This window comes from Mytilus edulis, chromosome 4, assembly GCF_963676685.1.
Source record: "Mytilus edulis chromosome 4, xbMytEdul2.2, whole genome shotgun sequence".
Classification (NCBI taxonomy): domain Eukaryota; kingdom Metazoa; phylum Mollusca; class Bivalvia; order Mytilida; family Mytilidae; genus Mytilus; species Mytilus edulis.
In genome coordinates, this window is record NC_092347.1 from 63,712,120 (window position 1) to 63,728,069 (window position 15,950).

Sequence of the window (15,950 nt, forward strand, 5' to 3'; positions counted from 1 at the left end):
AGACCCAGGATGTTATGTTATGGGAGTTTTTCTCATAATTATGAGTTAGGCAACATTTGACAATTAAACCTATTAATTTACATTTTTCTATTTTTAAATGGGTGTGCGGCGGTTACTCCCGCGCAAGAACAATAGTGACTATGAGTAATAAATAAATGATTAACATGAATTGACAAACATATTATGCTTATTCATAAGAAAAGCAAGTCTGACTTAGACAGGTTCTTCTATATTGGTTGTCAAATCGTGATAGGATAATATGCAGAATGTTTAGACTGCCTCTCAACAAAGTAAAATTGAGAATGGAAATGGGAAATGTGTCAAAGCGACTGCTACCCGACAATAGAGCAGACAACAGCCGAAGGCCACCAATGGGTCTTAAATGTAGCGAGAAACTCCCGCACCCGGAGGCGTCATTCAGCTGGCCCCTAAACAAATATACATACTAGTTCAGTGATAGTGATAATAGACGTCATACTAAACTATAAAAATTATACACAAGAAACTAAAATTCAAAATCATACCAGACTAACAAAGGCCAGAAGGCTCCTAACTTGGGAAAGGCGCAAAATTGTATGTTTACATGTATAACGGAAACACGTTTGGTCAGCAAATAAGACGTACATACTCCTTACAGTGCTTCTGAAACATTTTTTACGTGCTACTCTTCCTTCGCGGACTTGGTAAACATTTCTTACTTTGTTGTGGATTAAGTTTTCTATTTTTAAAATATTTCATATTACAACTGACATGTGGCTGTTGACTCATGGTAGTATTTCCTAGATCATAGGAATGGATAGGTTTTTTGGTCATTTTCGCCATTTTCTAACACTGTCCCAGAACCTACTCACACAGATAATTATATTGCTTTCATTGCAGTATTTAGTCATAAATGTATGATGAATGTCTGCATGTTCTGCAATAATCTTAATACTACTAAGGTTAATTGTGCTTTATTGTTTCTAACAAAAATTGTAATCATGTAGAGAATACAAAATTTTCAACGATTCTCAAATATTCATTTTACCCTGCATGTAAAATTATTTTATATTTTTCTACAACTGATTTATCCGTTAGCATGGAAAAACATGTTCCATTAGATACTGTAGTTTTAGTCCAATCATAGTGTTTAGATATATATTAACCGAGTATGTACAGTTCTCGGAAAGTAAGTACTACCGTTCCACCTGGAATGTTATAACAATTAGGTCTGAGTAAACCGCAGAAGACCATATCGCTTGTAACATGTGGTTAGGTTCTACTGAGGCATTCATTTTGATCTATTTATGTCCTTGTCTGTTTAAAAAAATATTATGTAATAAGGTTTACTGTCAACATCATACAAGAATTAATTACTCACATCTTATGACTTTTAACTATTACGGTAATAATGGACCAGTCAGTATAAAGAGAATATTCGAACGTCTACCATCCTGAAACGAAGAGAATCCGGAATACAAGTACATATTTGAATGATCGGAATGCAGTAATATTTTGGATATATCTTACCAACCGGTAATGGATAACTACATTTTCGTGTCAGTCGTTATATTTTTTGTGTTTGCAGGTAAGTAATTTATTGTGACTACTATGTATAGAATTTTCGCAGGTTATTTTAAGTCGTGATTTTTTTGTCATGACTCAAAAAGCATATTTTTGTTTTGATGAAGATGATCTGAATCTCTTTAAGTTACGAATTCTCTTAATTTTCCCTTCAAATAACAGATGCAATATAATAATCTTTCACCTTTATATATACAGGTTTTTTTTTCTAATAAATAAGTTTAATCATTTTACTCCATATTCTTCCATTCAACTTGATTCTGATCATCATATTTAGCTCCCTTATAACAAGAACGCTTTCAACATGCATTTGTAAAAACACGTTAAAGTATTGAGGTAATAAGCTCAGATAACAAAATAATCGGAAAATCTGTTGTCCGAAGTTTAAAAATTTTCCTAAATTCCTTGCAATTGTGTTGACTATTTTATACCTGTTTCATACAGAGGAGTGATTTTTGAATTTCAATTGGGTTCGAAGTTTTTAAATGATATTTTATGGTTTATCATCGTCTAAAAAAATAATGACATCTTTACTAACTTGATATTGAACAATTACTGAAAATAAAGCATCACCGATTAAACACTTATACACACAGAAAATTTAAAAACAACAATATAAGCGCTTCACCGAGCAGATAGATAGATATGTACATAAGTAATATCCATGTCTAACATGTCAACCACAATATGATTTGTGTGATAAAAAACCGTGCTGTTATGATTAAGTCGATATTAAATTTATACCTATGTATATCACTGGGGTAAAGCTGATGACCGTAACTGCATTCACGGTCATCCCAAGATGTCGGATGAAAAATTAGGTCAGTTTCTGTATTGTCTGTTAAAGTGTTTCTATATCATTTTCTTTACAAATCATACATTGAAACGATGTAAATTTATAAAAGAATCACTCGCAAATCACTAATTACTTCTGAGAAATGTGCATGAAACGGGAAATTCGATTTGAAAAAATCGCCAAGATGACCGTAAATCACAATCGAGATGACCGTAACAGAATCAGCGATTCATAACAAGGCTGACCGTAACTGCTTTTAAGATGACCGTAATTTGTAAATGATGACCGTAATTTTTAAAGGATGACCCTCAATTCTAAGAAATATCCGTCTTTATATAACTATCTTTTTGTATCAAATGATTAATCGTGTTGGTATACACATATTAATATGAGAGTTTTATCCTATAGGTAGAAGAAAATAAGACGTGCTTCAAATGCCAAGATTACCATATGCATTTTTTTTTTTTACAGTAGAGGGTTTAATTTTTAAAATGAATTTGCCAAAAGACATGCAAATGAACAGGAAGGGAAAACATGCTACAAAAGCGCGATAAACTGACACCTTACAAGCATAATGAAAAAAATGCGGTGCACAGCCTTCAACTGCTAGACAAAAGATTTTTTGTTTGTTTCTGGGATTCCTTTTAATGACATATAATAAATACACATTTTGAAAAATGCCAAAAAATTGCATGTACACCCATTGATATTATATCGTCTTTCATTTTGTCGTGCAAATAAAATAACAGAAATATTTTGAAAATATCATTCGAATAAACTAGTGAAGGTGAGCTCCAGCAAAGTAGATCCTTAAAATAGTATTGTACGAAAAGCGTATCACAAGGCGGAACGTTGTCAATTTGTATATATACAGAAATGTTATTCATACAGTCAGGATTCTACTTCTTCAAATACGCCAGTTCATGCTCACAATCGTAGAAATGGAAGCCATTGTAGGGATGACGCTCTGCCAATTTTGCTCTTGAAACTGATAAATTTATCCACGTAGCACCATTACGAACGATCGTTATATGTCAGTTATATTTTAAAAGACAAATGTATCTACTAGCTAATGAGTATTAGTTAATGATCTTGTCTGCATTGATTCAACTTAAAAATATTGTCTGTTCGGATGTCAGATGGAATTTTTGAAAAAATTATAATTAAATATTTCGTGGAAGGGCAGACTAAACCTTTTCAGTGGTTGAAGATTATAAACCCTAGTTATCAAACACAAGCAAATCATATTTTTTCGAAGATATCCATTTTCATCATCCAAATTAAAAGACTGTCGTCAAGTACTTTTAGAAAAACATAGCTATTCGAACACACCTTCTCTGTTTTTGTGATTCATTAAATAGGTATCTCACTTGACCCATATATTTCATCTTTTCGTACTGTCATTGTTTTACGTTATAAAGTCAACCTGTCGCTTTATATAATAATGATAGAATCTGAAGCGAGATGCTATATAAAATACTCTTGCTTTGTACGTTTTAAAGACAACATATACACCCCAAACATGCCCTAACATAGAAAGGTGCACTCGATTTTTCTCTTTTCGATACAATCGTTACCTGTTTTTGGGATTTTTTTCTTGATTCACATAATGGAAGGGCAGACACGAAAATTTCTGAACTAAAAGATTGATATGTTCTCCGTCCGTGATAAAAAAAAATCGGAGGTTATGCATTTTCTACATCCAACTTATAGATACTATATATAAAAAAGAAGATGTGGTATTATTGCCAATGAGACAACTATCCAGAAAAGACCAAAATGACACAAACATTAACAATTATAGGTAACCGTAAGGCCTTCAACAATTAGCAAAGCCCATACCGCATAGTCAGCTATAAAAGGCCCCGATAAGAACCATGTCGTCGACTTGATATCTTATTGTTTTGCATTACTATGTAATAGATACATTGAAAACTTATGCAAATGGTGTTTTTAAAATAAGAAAATTGTCGTTTTATTTGTTTCTATTAACTTTTTAAAATTTTGTTACTATATCAAACATTACAGTTAACATTTATCGCTTTCTCGATAAACACAGAGCTTCGATTCTTTTGTTCTATTTCAAAAGTGTTTCCGCCTGTATATATCAAGACATTTTAATCTGCTTCCTCTGGATCCATACACATGGGCTCGATTACCAAATATTCGTATGTATTATTAATGTTTTTAATGCTCCATTTATTGGCATTATGTTTTCTGGTCTGTGCGTACATTCGTCCGTTCGTCTGTTTGTTTGTCCGTTTGTCCAGCTTCAAGTTAAATAAAATTGAAACTTAGTACTCATTTTCCCTATGGTATGATCTTTTTAATTCTAATGACAAATTACAGTTTTATCCCATTTTCATAGTCCACTAAACATAGAAAATGATTGTGTAGATGAGGCATCCGTGTATACTAGGGACACATTCATGTTTCTTCAAATTTTCGTCGTATCGCTGTCAATTTGTGTTAAAATTTTAACGTCGATATCAATAAATATTTCATTGTTTACGAGAAATATGCAATTTACTATCATTGTTATAAATCCTAAATATGGCCAATTATATTATAGTTTAATAAAAGAAATTTATGAAACATATTTATATCCGCTAACCGCTTTTTAAATTACAGTCAGTCTTTACAAATTACGGTCATCCTTTACAAGTTACGGTCATCTTTTTACCAATCACGGTCATCCTTGTTTTATGTTACGGTCATCTTGAAAATATTTTGATTATGATTTACGGTCATCTTAACGATTTTTTCAAATCGAATTTCCCGTTTCATGCACATTTCTCGGAGGTAATTAGTGATATTCGAGTGATTCTTTTATAAATTTACATCGTTTCAATGTATGATTTGTAAAGAAAATGATATAGAAACACTTTAACAGACAATACAGAAACTGACCTAATTTTTCATCCGACATCTTGGGATGACCGTGAATGCAGTTACGGTCATCAGCTTTACCCCAGTGTATATGTCAGATATCATAGATTAAACTATTAATTTGACGAAATCCTATCCTACAGTTTCACCGCTCTTGTTCTTTAATTAACATTACTACCTAATTTTTTTTTTATCATTCTCAGCCTAATGGACAATTTCAATTCAATATGTATATGATTTAAAATCCAATTGTAATTTTTCATGTATATTTTTTCCCCATGCCTAAATGTAAGTTATTTTCCATTTAGGGTAAAACAAATACCTAATTTATTTACTGTCTAATACGTAATAATTTTGTTAAACAAGTGCCAATTCTAAAACTAACTTATAAAAAAGAAGATGTGGTATGATTGCCTATGAGACAACTGTCCACAAGAGACCAAAATGACACAGACATTTACAACAATAGGTCACCGTACGGCCTTCAACAATGAGGAAAGCCCATACCGCATAGTCAGCTATAAAAGGCCCCGATATGACAATGTAAAACAATTCAAACGAGAAAACTAACGGCCTTATTTATATAAAAAAATGAACGAACTTAGAAAAAGAAATGTTTAACGTTGATGTTACTATTATTTTTAAGTATCCAAAATTATTTATAGAACAAAACAGTCTTATTTGCACATTATGACACTGTAAATTTGGTTTTCTTTCCAATAAATTGCAGTCTATTTTATACGATTGAAGAAGAAGAAAAAAACAATAGGTGCAGTCTGTTAATCAATATTTGTTTATCAAACTTCTTTATAATAGTTTATTCAATATTTACCCCCATTCAGAAAAACATATTTACTTCGTATAGTATTAAAAAAGAATTGAGAATGGAAACGGGGGATATGTCAAAGAGACAATAACAAACGGGGGATATGTCAAAGAGACAATAACAAACGGGGGATATGTCAAAGAGACAATAACAAACGGGGGATATGTCAAAGAGACAATAACCCGAACAAAGAGGTGTCCTGATGAACAATAGAAAGTTGATGTCTCTTTTTTTCACACGATACAGCATTTGCAGATAAATGCATTTTTGTGAAAAATATGCTCTAAGTTATAAAAAGCTTCGTTGTCTCTTTTAATGATAAAATTATGAATTAATACACAAAGTCACATCACATTATTACTGAAGATATAGGAGGATCGAGTGGGGGTGGCCTTTTGTGGGAAAAATTTGGTTGATTATTTAGGGAAACGATGTAGCATGACTGAAGCGGACCCTCTCTCCTGGCAGTCATATAGTGGCCCTCTTATGAAAATTTCTGAATCCGCCACTGATTAAGCCATTGATTTTACATCAATAAGGGATCAACCATTTAACTTAATAGGGGGGTTATGGTTTTTTTTCTGAGTCAGAACAATTTTATTCAGTTAATCAGCGCTACCGATAAAGACAACTTTAGAGTTCGATGCATTTCCGTCAAAAACTCTGGTTTTAGTGAACGTCATTTGTGCGTTTAGGGGCGTCGTCACTTCCGTTTCAATGTTGAGCGAGTGGTTGGAAAACTATAATTCTATATTGTACGAATTATTCAGCAAATTAAATTCTCAAAATTGACAATCAGCACTGCTGTCATTAGGGAATTGTCATTAAGTACCTACAGAACAACCATTATTTCTAGTTTATCCTGCACAACGACGATCACTAAGACGCTTGATGAACGTAAATAGTGCAGGGATACAGGCGATCCCCTCTATCTGGTAAATGACGTCATAAAGGCGCGCATAATTGACGAGTTTTTGCTGGTGACGGATGAACTCGAAAGTGGTCTATTATTTGTTTTTCAATATTTAACACTATGGGGAAAATCTGGATTCAGAATATTTGATTGTCATCTGCTTGACCAGAATATATTTTTTCATCAAATTTGGGATCAGAATAGCCGACCGTGCAAGGGCTGTATAGCCAGTCAAGGTCATTAAAAACTTCCATTTGTTGGATCAGAATAATTTTGTAGAAAAAAAAGAATACCCCCCTTTTGGAAGTTAAATTGTCGTTCCCTAATATGGTTTTACTTCATCGCTCCTACTTGCTATGATTTATTGTAACAAATTAGAGGTATTTCTCAATATGATGTAGTCTGACCAGAAAATTAAAACAAGAAATTTCATGTTGTAAACTGGCACGAGACTACAGCTTTATTAACGTCCAACACTTATCATAAACAACATTCATTCATTAGTGACAAGGAAATAAATACTGGGAAAAAATTACTTAGTCTAGTCTATTTTAAGAACGATGACATAAAAGAAAATACATACTAGAGCAGGGTAACACTTTTTTATGATGTGGGATATAGAATGTAAAAACAGTTGAAAAAAAGTTTGAAGTGGGAAAATATTACCCAAAAGGCGGTGTTTTTTTTTTTAAATGAGCGCCCCGTGTACTAAACATGCTAAAGGGAGGTCATGTTTTTTTCTTCAAAAACATAAATATTTTTTTGTTAATCTGTAAAACAAAACATATGGATATCAACTCGTGTAATTCTAATTCTTAAGGATTTATAATATATTAAAATGAAGGAATATTTATTCGGCAAGCTCATTCGTATGATGTGTTTGAGCTTCGTATTTCTCCATTGAATAAAGAACTTTATGACTTTCCGTTTTGAATTTTCCTTGAAATTCGGTATTTTTGCTATTTTAAATTTTAAGCTTTTCTTAAAATTTTTAAAAAGGTTGTAATCCATCTCACTTATTGAATTACACATATAATAGCCATGCATATTTTTCTTCATCCGGAACCTCTCCGATTGGCGCCTAATTTCAATGATTATTATTTTCTAAATATTATTTTCCGAGATGCGACTTTTGCCATTGAGGTATATTTGTTATGAGCCGCTTATTGTTATTTAGTGATATATTACAGAATAATTTCATTTGAACATGTCTTGCGCGTTTGCTTTTGGTTTTCAACGTGATTTGCAAAACCTGAGATTTTATTTCAAAAGTTGCATTAAATGTTTACTTTTCTGTTCTTACAACAAACATCAAAGTACAAAAGACGGCCTCATCCAAAAAGAATTCTTTGGTGTAAAGTGTCTTATAAAAACATATATGAGTCAAATATCTGCTACAATAAAGGCCTTTGTTCTTTAATTCAACATACATGTAGTCAATATATTAAGTCAAATATCGAGGAACATGTATGTCAAAATTGTCAATTGTAACAATATTCATTCGTCAAACTGACAAAAAAAAAGTTTTGCACTTGTAGTAATACCAGGCTAAATAGTTCTTTTCATTTATTGATACACATAAAATTAACACTTTTGAAAGGATTAAAAAAAATATTTCTATATTTGCATTCGGCAGCTAAATACATTGGGAGAGATCCGTTTGCGCCAAAACTGCGTCCTTTTGCGCCAAATTTTTTTTTACCAAAGTTACGTTTGCGCAACATGTTTTAAAATTACATGGTATCATTTGCGCCAAAAATAAAACTTATCCTTTATTATCTTAGTTTTAATTAAATAGTATTTAATTGGTGAATTTTTTTGTATGTATATGACAATAAATTATTTATTATTTTGAAAATATTTGTGAATTTATAAGAAATTATATATCATTCATAATGAATTCTAAAATATAATATAAAGTTTCCTGCTTGGAATCCCACTTCCTAACCTCCTCGTTGGTGAGTAGGGGACTTACACTAACGGAAGGGGTACTTGTACTTGTAAATTAATTAACAAATTAAAAAACAATATAATTATATTACCTATATTTACCTGAGTTTACCTGCCAAATAAATGCGCGCAAATGTAATCTAAAGCTGCGCGCAATCGTAATGATTTTTGCGCGCAAATATAATGGTAATGCGCGCAAACCTAATGCACCGGTTTGTTTTAACCTTTATAAAATTATCATAATTGTATGAAAATAAAAGCAAGTGTTCCGGGTTTAATGATAAAAATGATAAATACTTTCCTTTGGAATTTCTAGATATATAAACGTGGGTTATCAATCAGTTATCTTCAAGTGTAAAAATATGTTATTATAGAAACCTTTAAGATTTTAAAACAAAATTAAGTAGCTTTTTATGTTTAAAAACAAAATAAACTAGCCTTTTTGTGTTTACAAACAAAGTTAACTAGACTTTTAAAAGGCCTTTTATGTTTTCAAACAAAATTAACTAGCCTTTGATGTTTTAAAACAATGCCATATATCAATTGTGTTGTTGAAGCATCATAGGCCTAACATACGGATGTTGATATTTCTAGTTTTCAAGAAAACTCTACAATCGAACATTTCGACACCCTAGCTACCTTGACGCACATGCCCTTCAAAGATCGGCATACTGTTGGAGACCGTTCACCGTGGTTATGGTTGTCTGAGACGTTATTCAGTGCTTGTGATTTTGTTCTGACCGGTGCTAGATTTTTTTAATTTCGCATACCTACATCATTAAAACAAACTTATTTTTTGTTTTTATATATATGCACACTTATTAATCAATCAACAATTTAGTTAAGTGTTGATTAATTGTTAACCTTTGTTATATACTGACCCTGCATGTTATATTTATGCACAATTTAACATATGAATAATATACAGATATTTTAATTCATTATCATTAAATTAAACGACGGGACATTGGTTTGACAACTTTAATGGTCTTATATGACTTTTTCGGATAAAATATTCATGTTTTTAAATGAAAGTACTTAGATAATAAAGGTCAAGTACATTAAGGATGTTCGCTCCTTTTGTTTTGAATTTTAGTCAGATATTCGGAATCCTCTGGTTTTACCCATGAACGATCATTAAAAAAAATCCCATAAACCCCTACATTTCTTTTCTTAATTTTATTACTTATAGTTTAAACAGCCATATTTGAAAATACCAAAAAAATCCTTGTTATTTTTTCATATTTTTTTAAGGAAAAGAGTGCCAATGTTAAATGTATGAAAAGTCTAGATAGAAATATTTCCCGCCAAATTTTCAATGGCTAATATCTTGAAAACTAGCACACGGACGCTGAATTTTTTTCTGCTTTTTTAGTTATTTTATTAATTTACTACTAATTTATAATAGTCTTTTAAAAGGCTTGTTATTTTGAAACACGGTAACGAACATCATAACGTGCTTCGTTTTGTTTAAAATATGACAAACAAATAAGGGGACAATCCCTTGCGTTTATATCACTTACATCGTCACTTCAGCCATCTGTATCTTTAAAATACAGATTAATTGTACAATCAATTTTAGTTCACATTATGTCATATTTTTGATAAATTAGCAAACTATTAATTGTCTGAGTGTGTCCAAACTACAAAGCATTGACAACTTTTGACAAATTTTGAGTAATTATCATTACTTAGTCATATTAATTTGTACTCTCAGGTGAGCAAAATAGTCTTTAGTTTGGTGCAGAACTATATTATTAATTTTTTTCAATCATCAACGAAGGGAAGTAATGGAACCAAAAGGGCCAATATCACATGTTTCAAATTACATATTAATAAAGTACCTAGAATTTTTACATATTTGTATACAAAACAGAATATTATGGTTAAAAAGAAAGCTTTTTAAAAGTGATGAAGTATGCTTTTAGTAATAAAATTAATATATTTTTTCAAAGGTCAGCTAGAAGAAGTACATAGTTTTGGAACAGCATATCAAGGGGAATATGTAATGAAAGAAGAAGAACCACAACAACGACTTAGAGTAAAACGACAATTAATAGCGAAGCAGATCGAAGCAAAGTCTATGAAAACAGAAAGGATAAAGGCAAATTCCATAACAGCAGATAGAATTTTAAGTGATACTGTGATAACCGGAAATATCGATGTGAGATCAAATAAGAACAAACTTGTTGAAAGAAGGTCGTTTGAAGATGCGCAAGGTAATCAAATGACAAGAACACGATCTAAAACTTCAAGGAGATCACGTGATAAAGCACCAGAGTTGAATGGTAACATTGGAATAGATCCAAATCAATTTGCAGACGGTAACTTTCAATTGTCGTCAAATGATAAAATGGAATCATTGCAACCCTTAACATCAAGACGAGGATCAAGGAAAGGAAATCAAGCAACCTCTTCCACTAGATATAGGAAAGAAAGAAAAAGAAAAAGTAGAAGACGACTTCCCAAGACATACACAGAGCCGTTAAATAAAAATAAAGGTACCAGCAGTAGCTTTCAATTGTCGTCAAATGATAAGTTGACATCATTGATAATGCAACCCTTACCACCAGAACGAGATTCAAGTATAGGGGAACAGTCAACCTTTTCCACTAGATCTAGTAATAATGGGAAAAAGAGAAGACAACCTCCTCAAATACACACAGAGTCGTTTGGCAACAACGAAATTGAACATGCAAACAGCAACTTTCAAGCGTCGCCAAATAGAAAAAGTGAATCGGTGTTATTGCCATCCCTTAGAACACAACAAGATTCAATGAACGAACAACAAATCACTTCAAGTTCGTCAAAAAGGGCAAGGAAAAGACGACTTCCTCAGACATTCACAGATGGTAAAAATAACCATGAACAAAACAGATTTCAGGAAACAGACGTAACGGGACGCCCATCATCATTTATTCGTAATTCTGTTCGCAACAGTAGGCGGAAATCTGGACGAAAATCTCGACTAAATAGGGTTTTAAGCGAGAACTTGTCAGGTAACCCTTCTAGAAATAATGACAGGCAACCATCTTATAGAACGGTTGATGCTCTTCCAAGCGGTGATAGTTTCGTAAATCCTAAACGTTCAAAACAACCTCGATATAGACCAACTGATCCTCCGTTAGACTTCGTTGAACACGATGAGTTTACAAAACAAAGCATGGACGGACTTTTGCAGGCCAAAAGCATTTCTGCTGGGTCAATCAACACTGGTCATATGCGAGCTGATAATGTTAAAGCTGATAGAATAAAAAGTGAACGTATAGATGCAAACTCTTTAACGGTACAACCAAAACATTCTGTAAATTTGGCACTATATGAATCTAATCCTGGAAAGCAAACAAATACATTTATCAAGCCAAAAAGTCCCACTTATAAAAGAGTTAATCCAATTTCAAATGCAAGACCAGTAAAATCAACAATGCAGGCATCACAGTTTCTTCGAAAAAGATATGAAAAAGGCATAGGTAGCCAAAGGTTACATATTGATAGATACCATACGGCACCAGAAAGTTTAATTAGTCTAGATATGTTAGGAATAAAAAATACCGGGCAATTCGCACCAAAACTTAAGATGTTCATTGAACCGACAGTCAAAAAAGAAAAGATTGCGAGCTGGATTAGAAAGATTAATTTAAATAGTAATTCAGCAAATTTACGACGAAGTTTTCCTTCAGAATACGTAGGCGATAATTATAAATCTTTTCACAAATATTCCAATGCATTTAACGATGAGTTTATGTTTTAATACTTTTAAAGTAGTTTTTGATTTAATTAGACCAAATTGAAACTCATAAATCATATCATAACAAAATCCTAAACTAATTGAAAAGTGCTATTTCGTGCACATTTCCTTATGTGTGATCACAATTATTTTCAATTATATATAGCATGGATACGCGTCACTGTCTATTTTTAGACGTTTATGCATTGAATTTCGTTAAAGATGGCGACCACCTTATATCGACTGCTGTAATATATTAGTCTCAAAATTGGTGATAAACAACCACGATTTTAAAATTATTATTTTAGTCTGATTTTTCTGTATAGAAATTCTATCTGCAGATTTCAAGTTTGTGTAGCCCTCTCGAAAACCGAGATGCAGTTAAAACATCAAAGACCAACACACAAACTCAAATTTGACGCATTGAATCTTAAAATTTAAATGAATTTTGTTTGTCAATGACTTTCAGTTTTCGGAAACACCATTTTTGATTGCTCAACGATTTAGATAAAATTGAGTTTGCGAAAGAGACAACAACCAAGAGGCGTGCTCCAGCTGGCCCCTAAACAAACATGTGTACTAGTTTAGTGATAATGACATGATGACCATTCAATCATAAAAGACTTACAAAGAACATTTATTTAAAAACCAGCAGAAAATCACATTGTCACATAAGACATCCAATCTTTAGATTTTATTTTATTTAATCATTCCATTTTCCTTTATAAAAGATTTCTGTGATATGGAAACGTACTTCGTTAAGCTCTTCCAGTTTGAGATTGTTGGAACAAATTAGGATTTTGTGCGCTCAAAACAAACAATGTTTTTCACGGATTTACATGTTAGACCCTGTAGATTATTTATATCTTCATCCTACATGTATAAGGTGTCCAAAGTCATGTTTAAGATAAACTTATTGAAATTTTGTTGTCCCTAGGTTGTTGTATCTTAATGAGATCAGTACTAGTGCAGACCTATACCATTATCATTTGAGTCATTTATTGATAAAGTTAGGTAAAAAGATATGTATAGGAAAAATATATATAAAAAATAGTTTTGGCAGTAGATTCTTGAAGTTCAAAGTGATTGTTATTTTGTTTCAATTATACTCTTGTCATAAATACTTTATTTAAGAATGATACACGTTAATTGAAAATTATAAAAGAAAACTTGTTCTCAAAATTCAAGTACATTGATACGATGACATGTATGATAATTGCATCAATAAATTGAAACCAATTTACATTATAGAGCAATTTCTGTTAGGCCATTCGGTTTTTACAATTATATGTTGCTTATTAAATAAGTAAATGTTATTGTAATAATCATTATGTCTATTATACATCAAATTTTAAACCAACTGTATCATGAAAGAAATAAGGATATAGTAATCAAGTGTTCAGATTCATTACTTTTTATTTTATTTGATTTTTGAGAATAACTTATCATTAATCAAATGTTGCATATCAATTCATGTAGTTTATGGAAATAATTTTTTTTCGATATGAAGACGTAGAAATATTATTAAGTTTGCCATTATGTTACATGACACTAGGATGCGGAGAAATTCAATTTATATTTGTTTCTTTTTTACTAATTTATTTTGATTGTTGGCATGTGAAATAAATGGTTTTCTCTACACTAAACGAGTTTTCATGTATGAAAGAAGGAAAAGTGTGAGCATACAGATTGTGTTGAGGGGGTTATAACATAATTGCAAACCAAATAAAACCTTTCCTCAGATCCATCGCCTATTGTTCAATAGAAAAAATCATCACTCATTGATTAATTTACCTTAAAAAAAAATCTTCAAACTAGACCAAAAATGGAAAAAAATGTAAATTAATCAATAAGTGATAGATTTCACTTGGACGAAATTTAAAGGTCCCAATGAATAAACTACACAGTGAGCAAAAGCTATAATTGTATTTATTGTATGGGAGAAAATAACTGCTAAATATTTTGATCGGATTTGTGTTGTTCCGTGATGCAAGTATATTTAGAAAATATTTCGGACACAAAAAAAACATATATCATAAAGGATTATTTTCATCAAACAAAAAGTATACTACTGTAGGTAGAATGTTATGATTTTATAAATGACTTATATAAAGATGTATTATATTTGAATTAATGTCTAAATATTTTACCGGTTATGTCCCAAATGCAGATGTTATAGTTTCTGACAAGGTTACGTCTGTTGATACGTTCCAAATTGAACTTGAACTTGAAAAATACTAGTATACAAGATAGACACTCACCTGACACAATTTTATTTAGTACTTGATAATTACACATAACATTAAAGTGTAAATATCTATATTGTTTTTTTTGCATCTTAGCCTCCCTCTCTCGAACACAATGGGTTATCCAAAGAGAGCATACGAAAACAATCTTTATTACGCATAACAGAAAACTACCCGTTGGTGAAAACATCATGTCAACCCGCATACATCTTGGACAACAATCATGGGGCATGTATTAACTGCATTGAATGGTCTGGTGTCTGGTATTTTTATTTTAACTCAATTACATTCAAACTTTTTTGTCATATAAATCAACTTATATGATGTGTGACCAAAACAAAGAAAACATAGTATAATATAATTTAAAAAAAAAGAAGATGGCTTGTAGGAATTCATATCATATTTACACTGAGAAGCTTATTTACTACATTTAATCATTGTATTAACAACAATGTAATCACTTATTTAAAAAATTATTGAAGATCATTAAAAACTCAAATCAGACCAAAAGAACAAACAACTCGAGTACTCGTTGGCAACCTTGAAAAGAACAGTATTAAGTTTGAAAGCATTTTGAAAGCCAGAAATGTATAGAGAGCTCAACGCAGATATCAGGTTTCTGATTACGTTGGCCGGCCTTGAGTTTCCCTAAAACAACTCTCATCAGTGATACTCAAATTTAACGGGTGCCAGATGTGGAGCGTGATCTGCTTGCCCTTCAGAATCGAAGCACCCGTGATCACCCCCGGTTTTTGGTGGGGTTCGTGTTGTTGTTGTACACCTATTTGTGACATATTTACCTAATGTGTCTGTTTGTTTTGTTCACACATCGTTGTTTGTCAATGTAATGGAATTTGATGCGACTAACATACAAGTGAAAGGTTTAGCTCTTTAAACCAGGTTTAATCCACCATTTTCTACGTAATAAAATTAATGTACCAAGTCAGGAATAACCCAGTTGTTATCCTTTCGTTCGATGTGTTTGAGCTTTTGATTTTGCCATTTGATAATTGAATTTTATTTTACTTTTTAAAATTTTT

The 15,950-nt window shown here is 31.7% G+C and overlaps 1 protein-coding gene across 1 annotated transcript; it reads left to right on the top strand.

Moving 5' to 3' along the window:
* The first annotated feature begins 1,314 nt into the window (after positions 1 to 1,314).
* LOC139520198 (uncharacterized) lies at positions 1,315 to 14,310 on the top strand. The gene is made up of 2 exons (XM_071312671.1): positions 1,315 to 1,567; positions 10,893 to 14,310. Exons 1-2 carry the CDS (start codon positions 1,519 to 1,521, stop codon positions 12,686 to 12,688), a joined length of 1,845 nt encoding a protein of 614 aa, XP_071168772.1. The 5' UTR covers positions 1,315 to 1,518; the 3' UTR covers positions 12,689 to 14,310.
* The last annotated feature ends 1,640 nt before the right edge of the window (positions 14,311 to 15,950 follow it).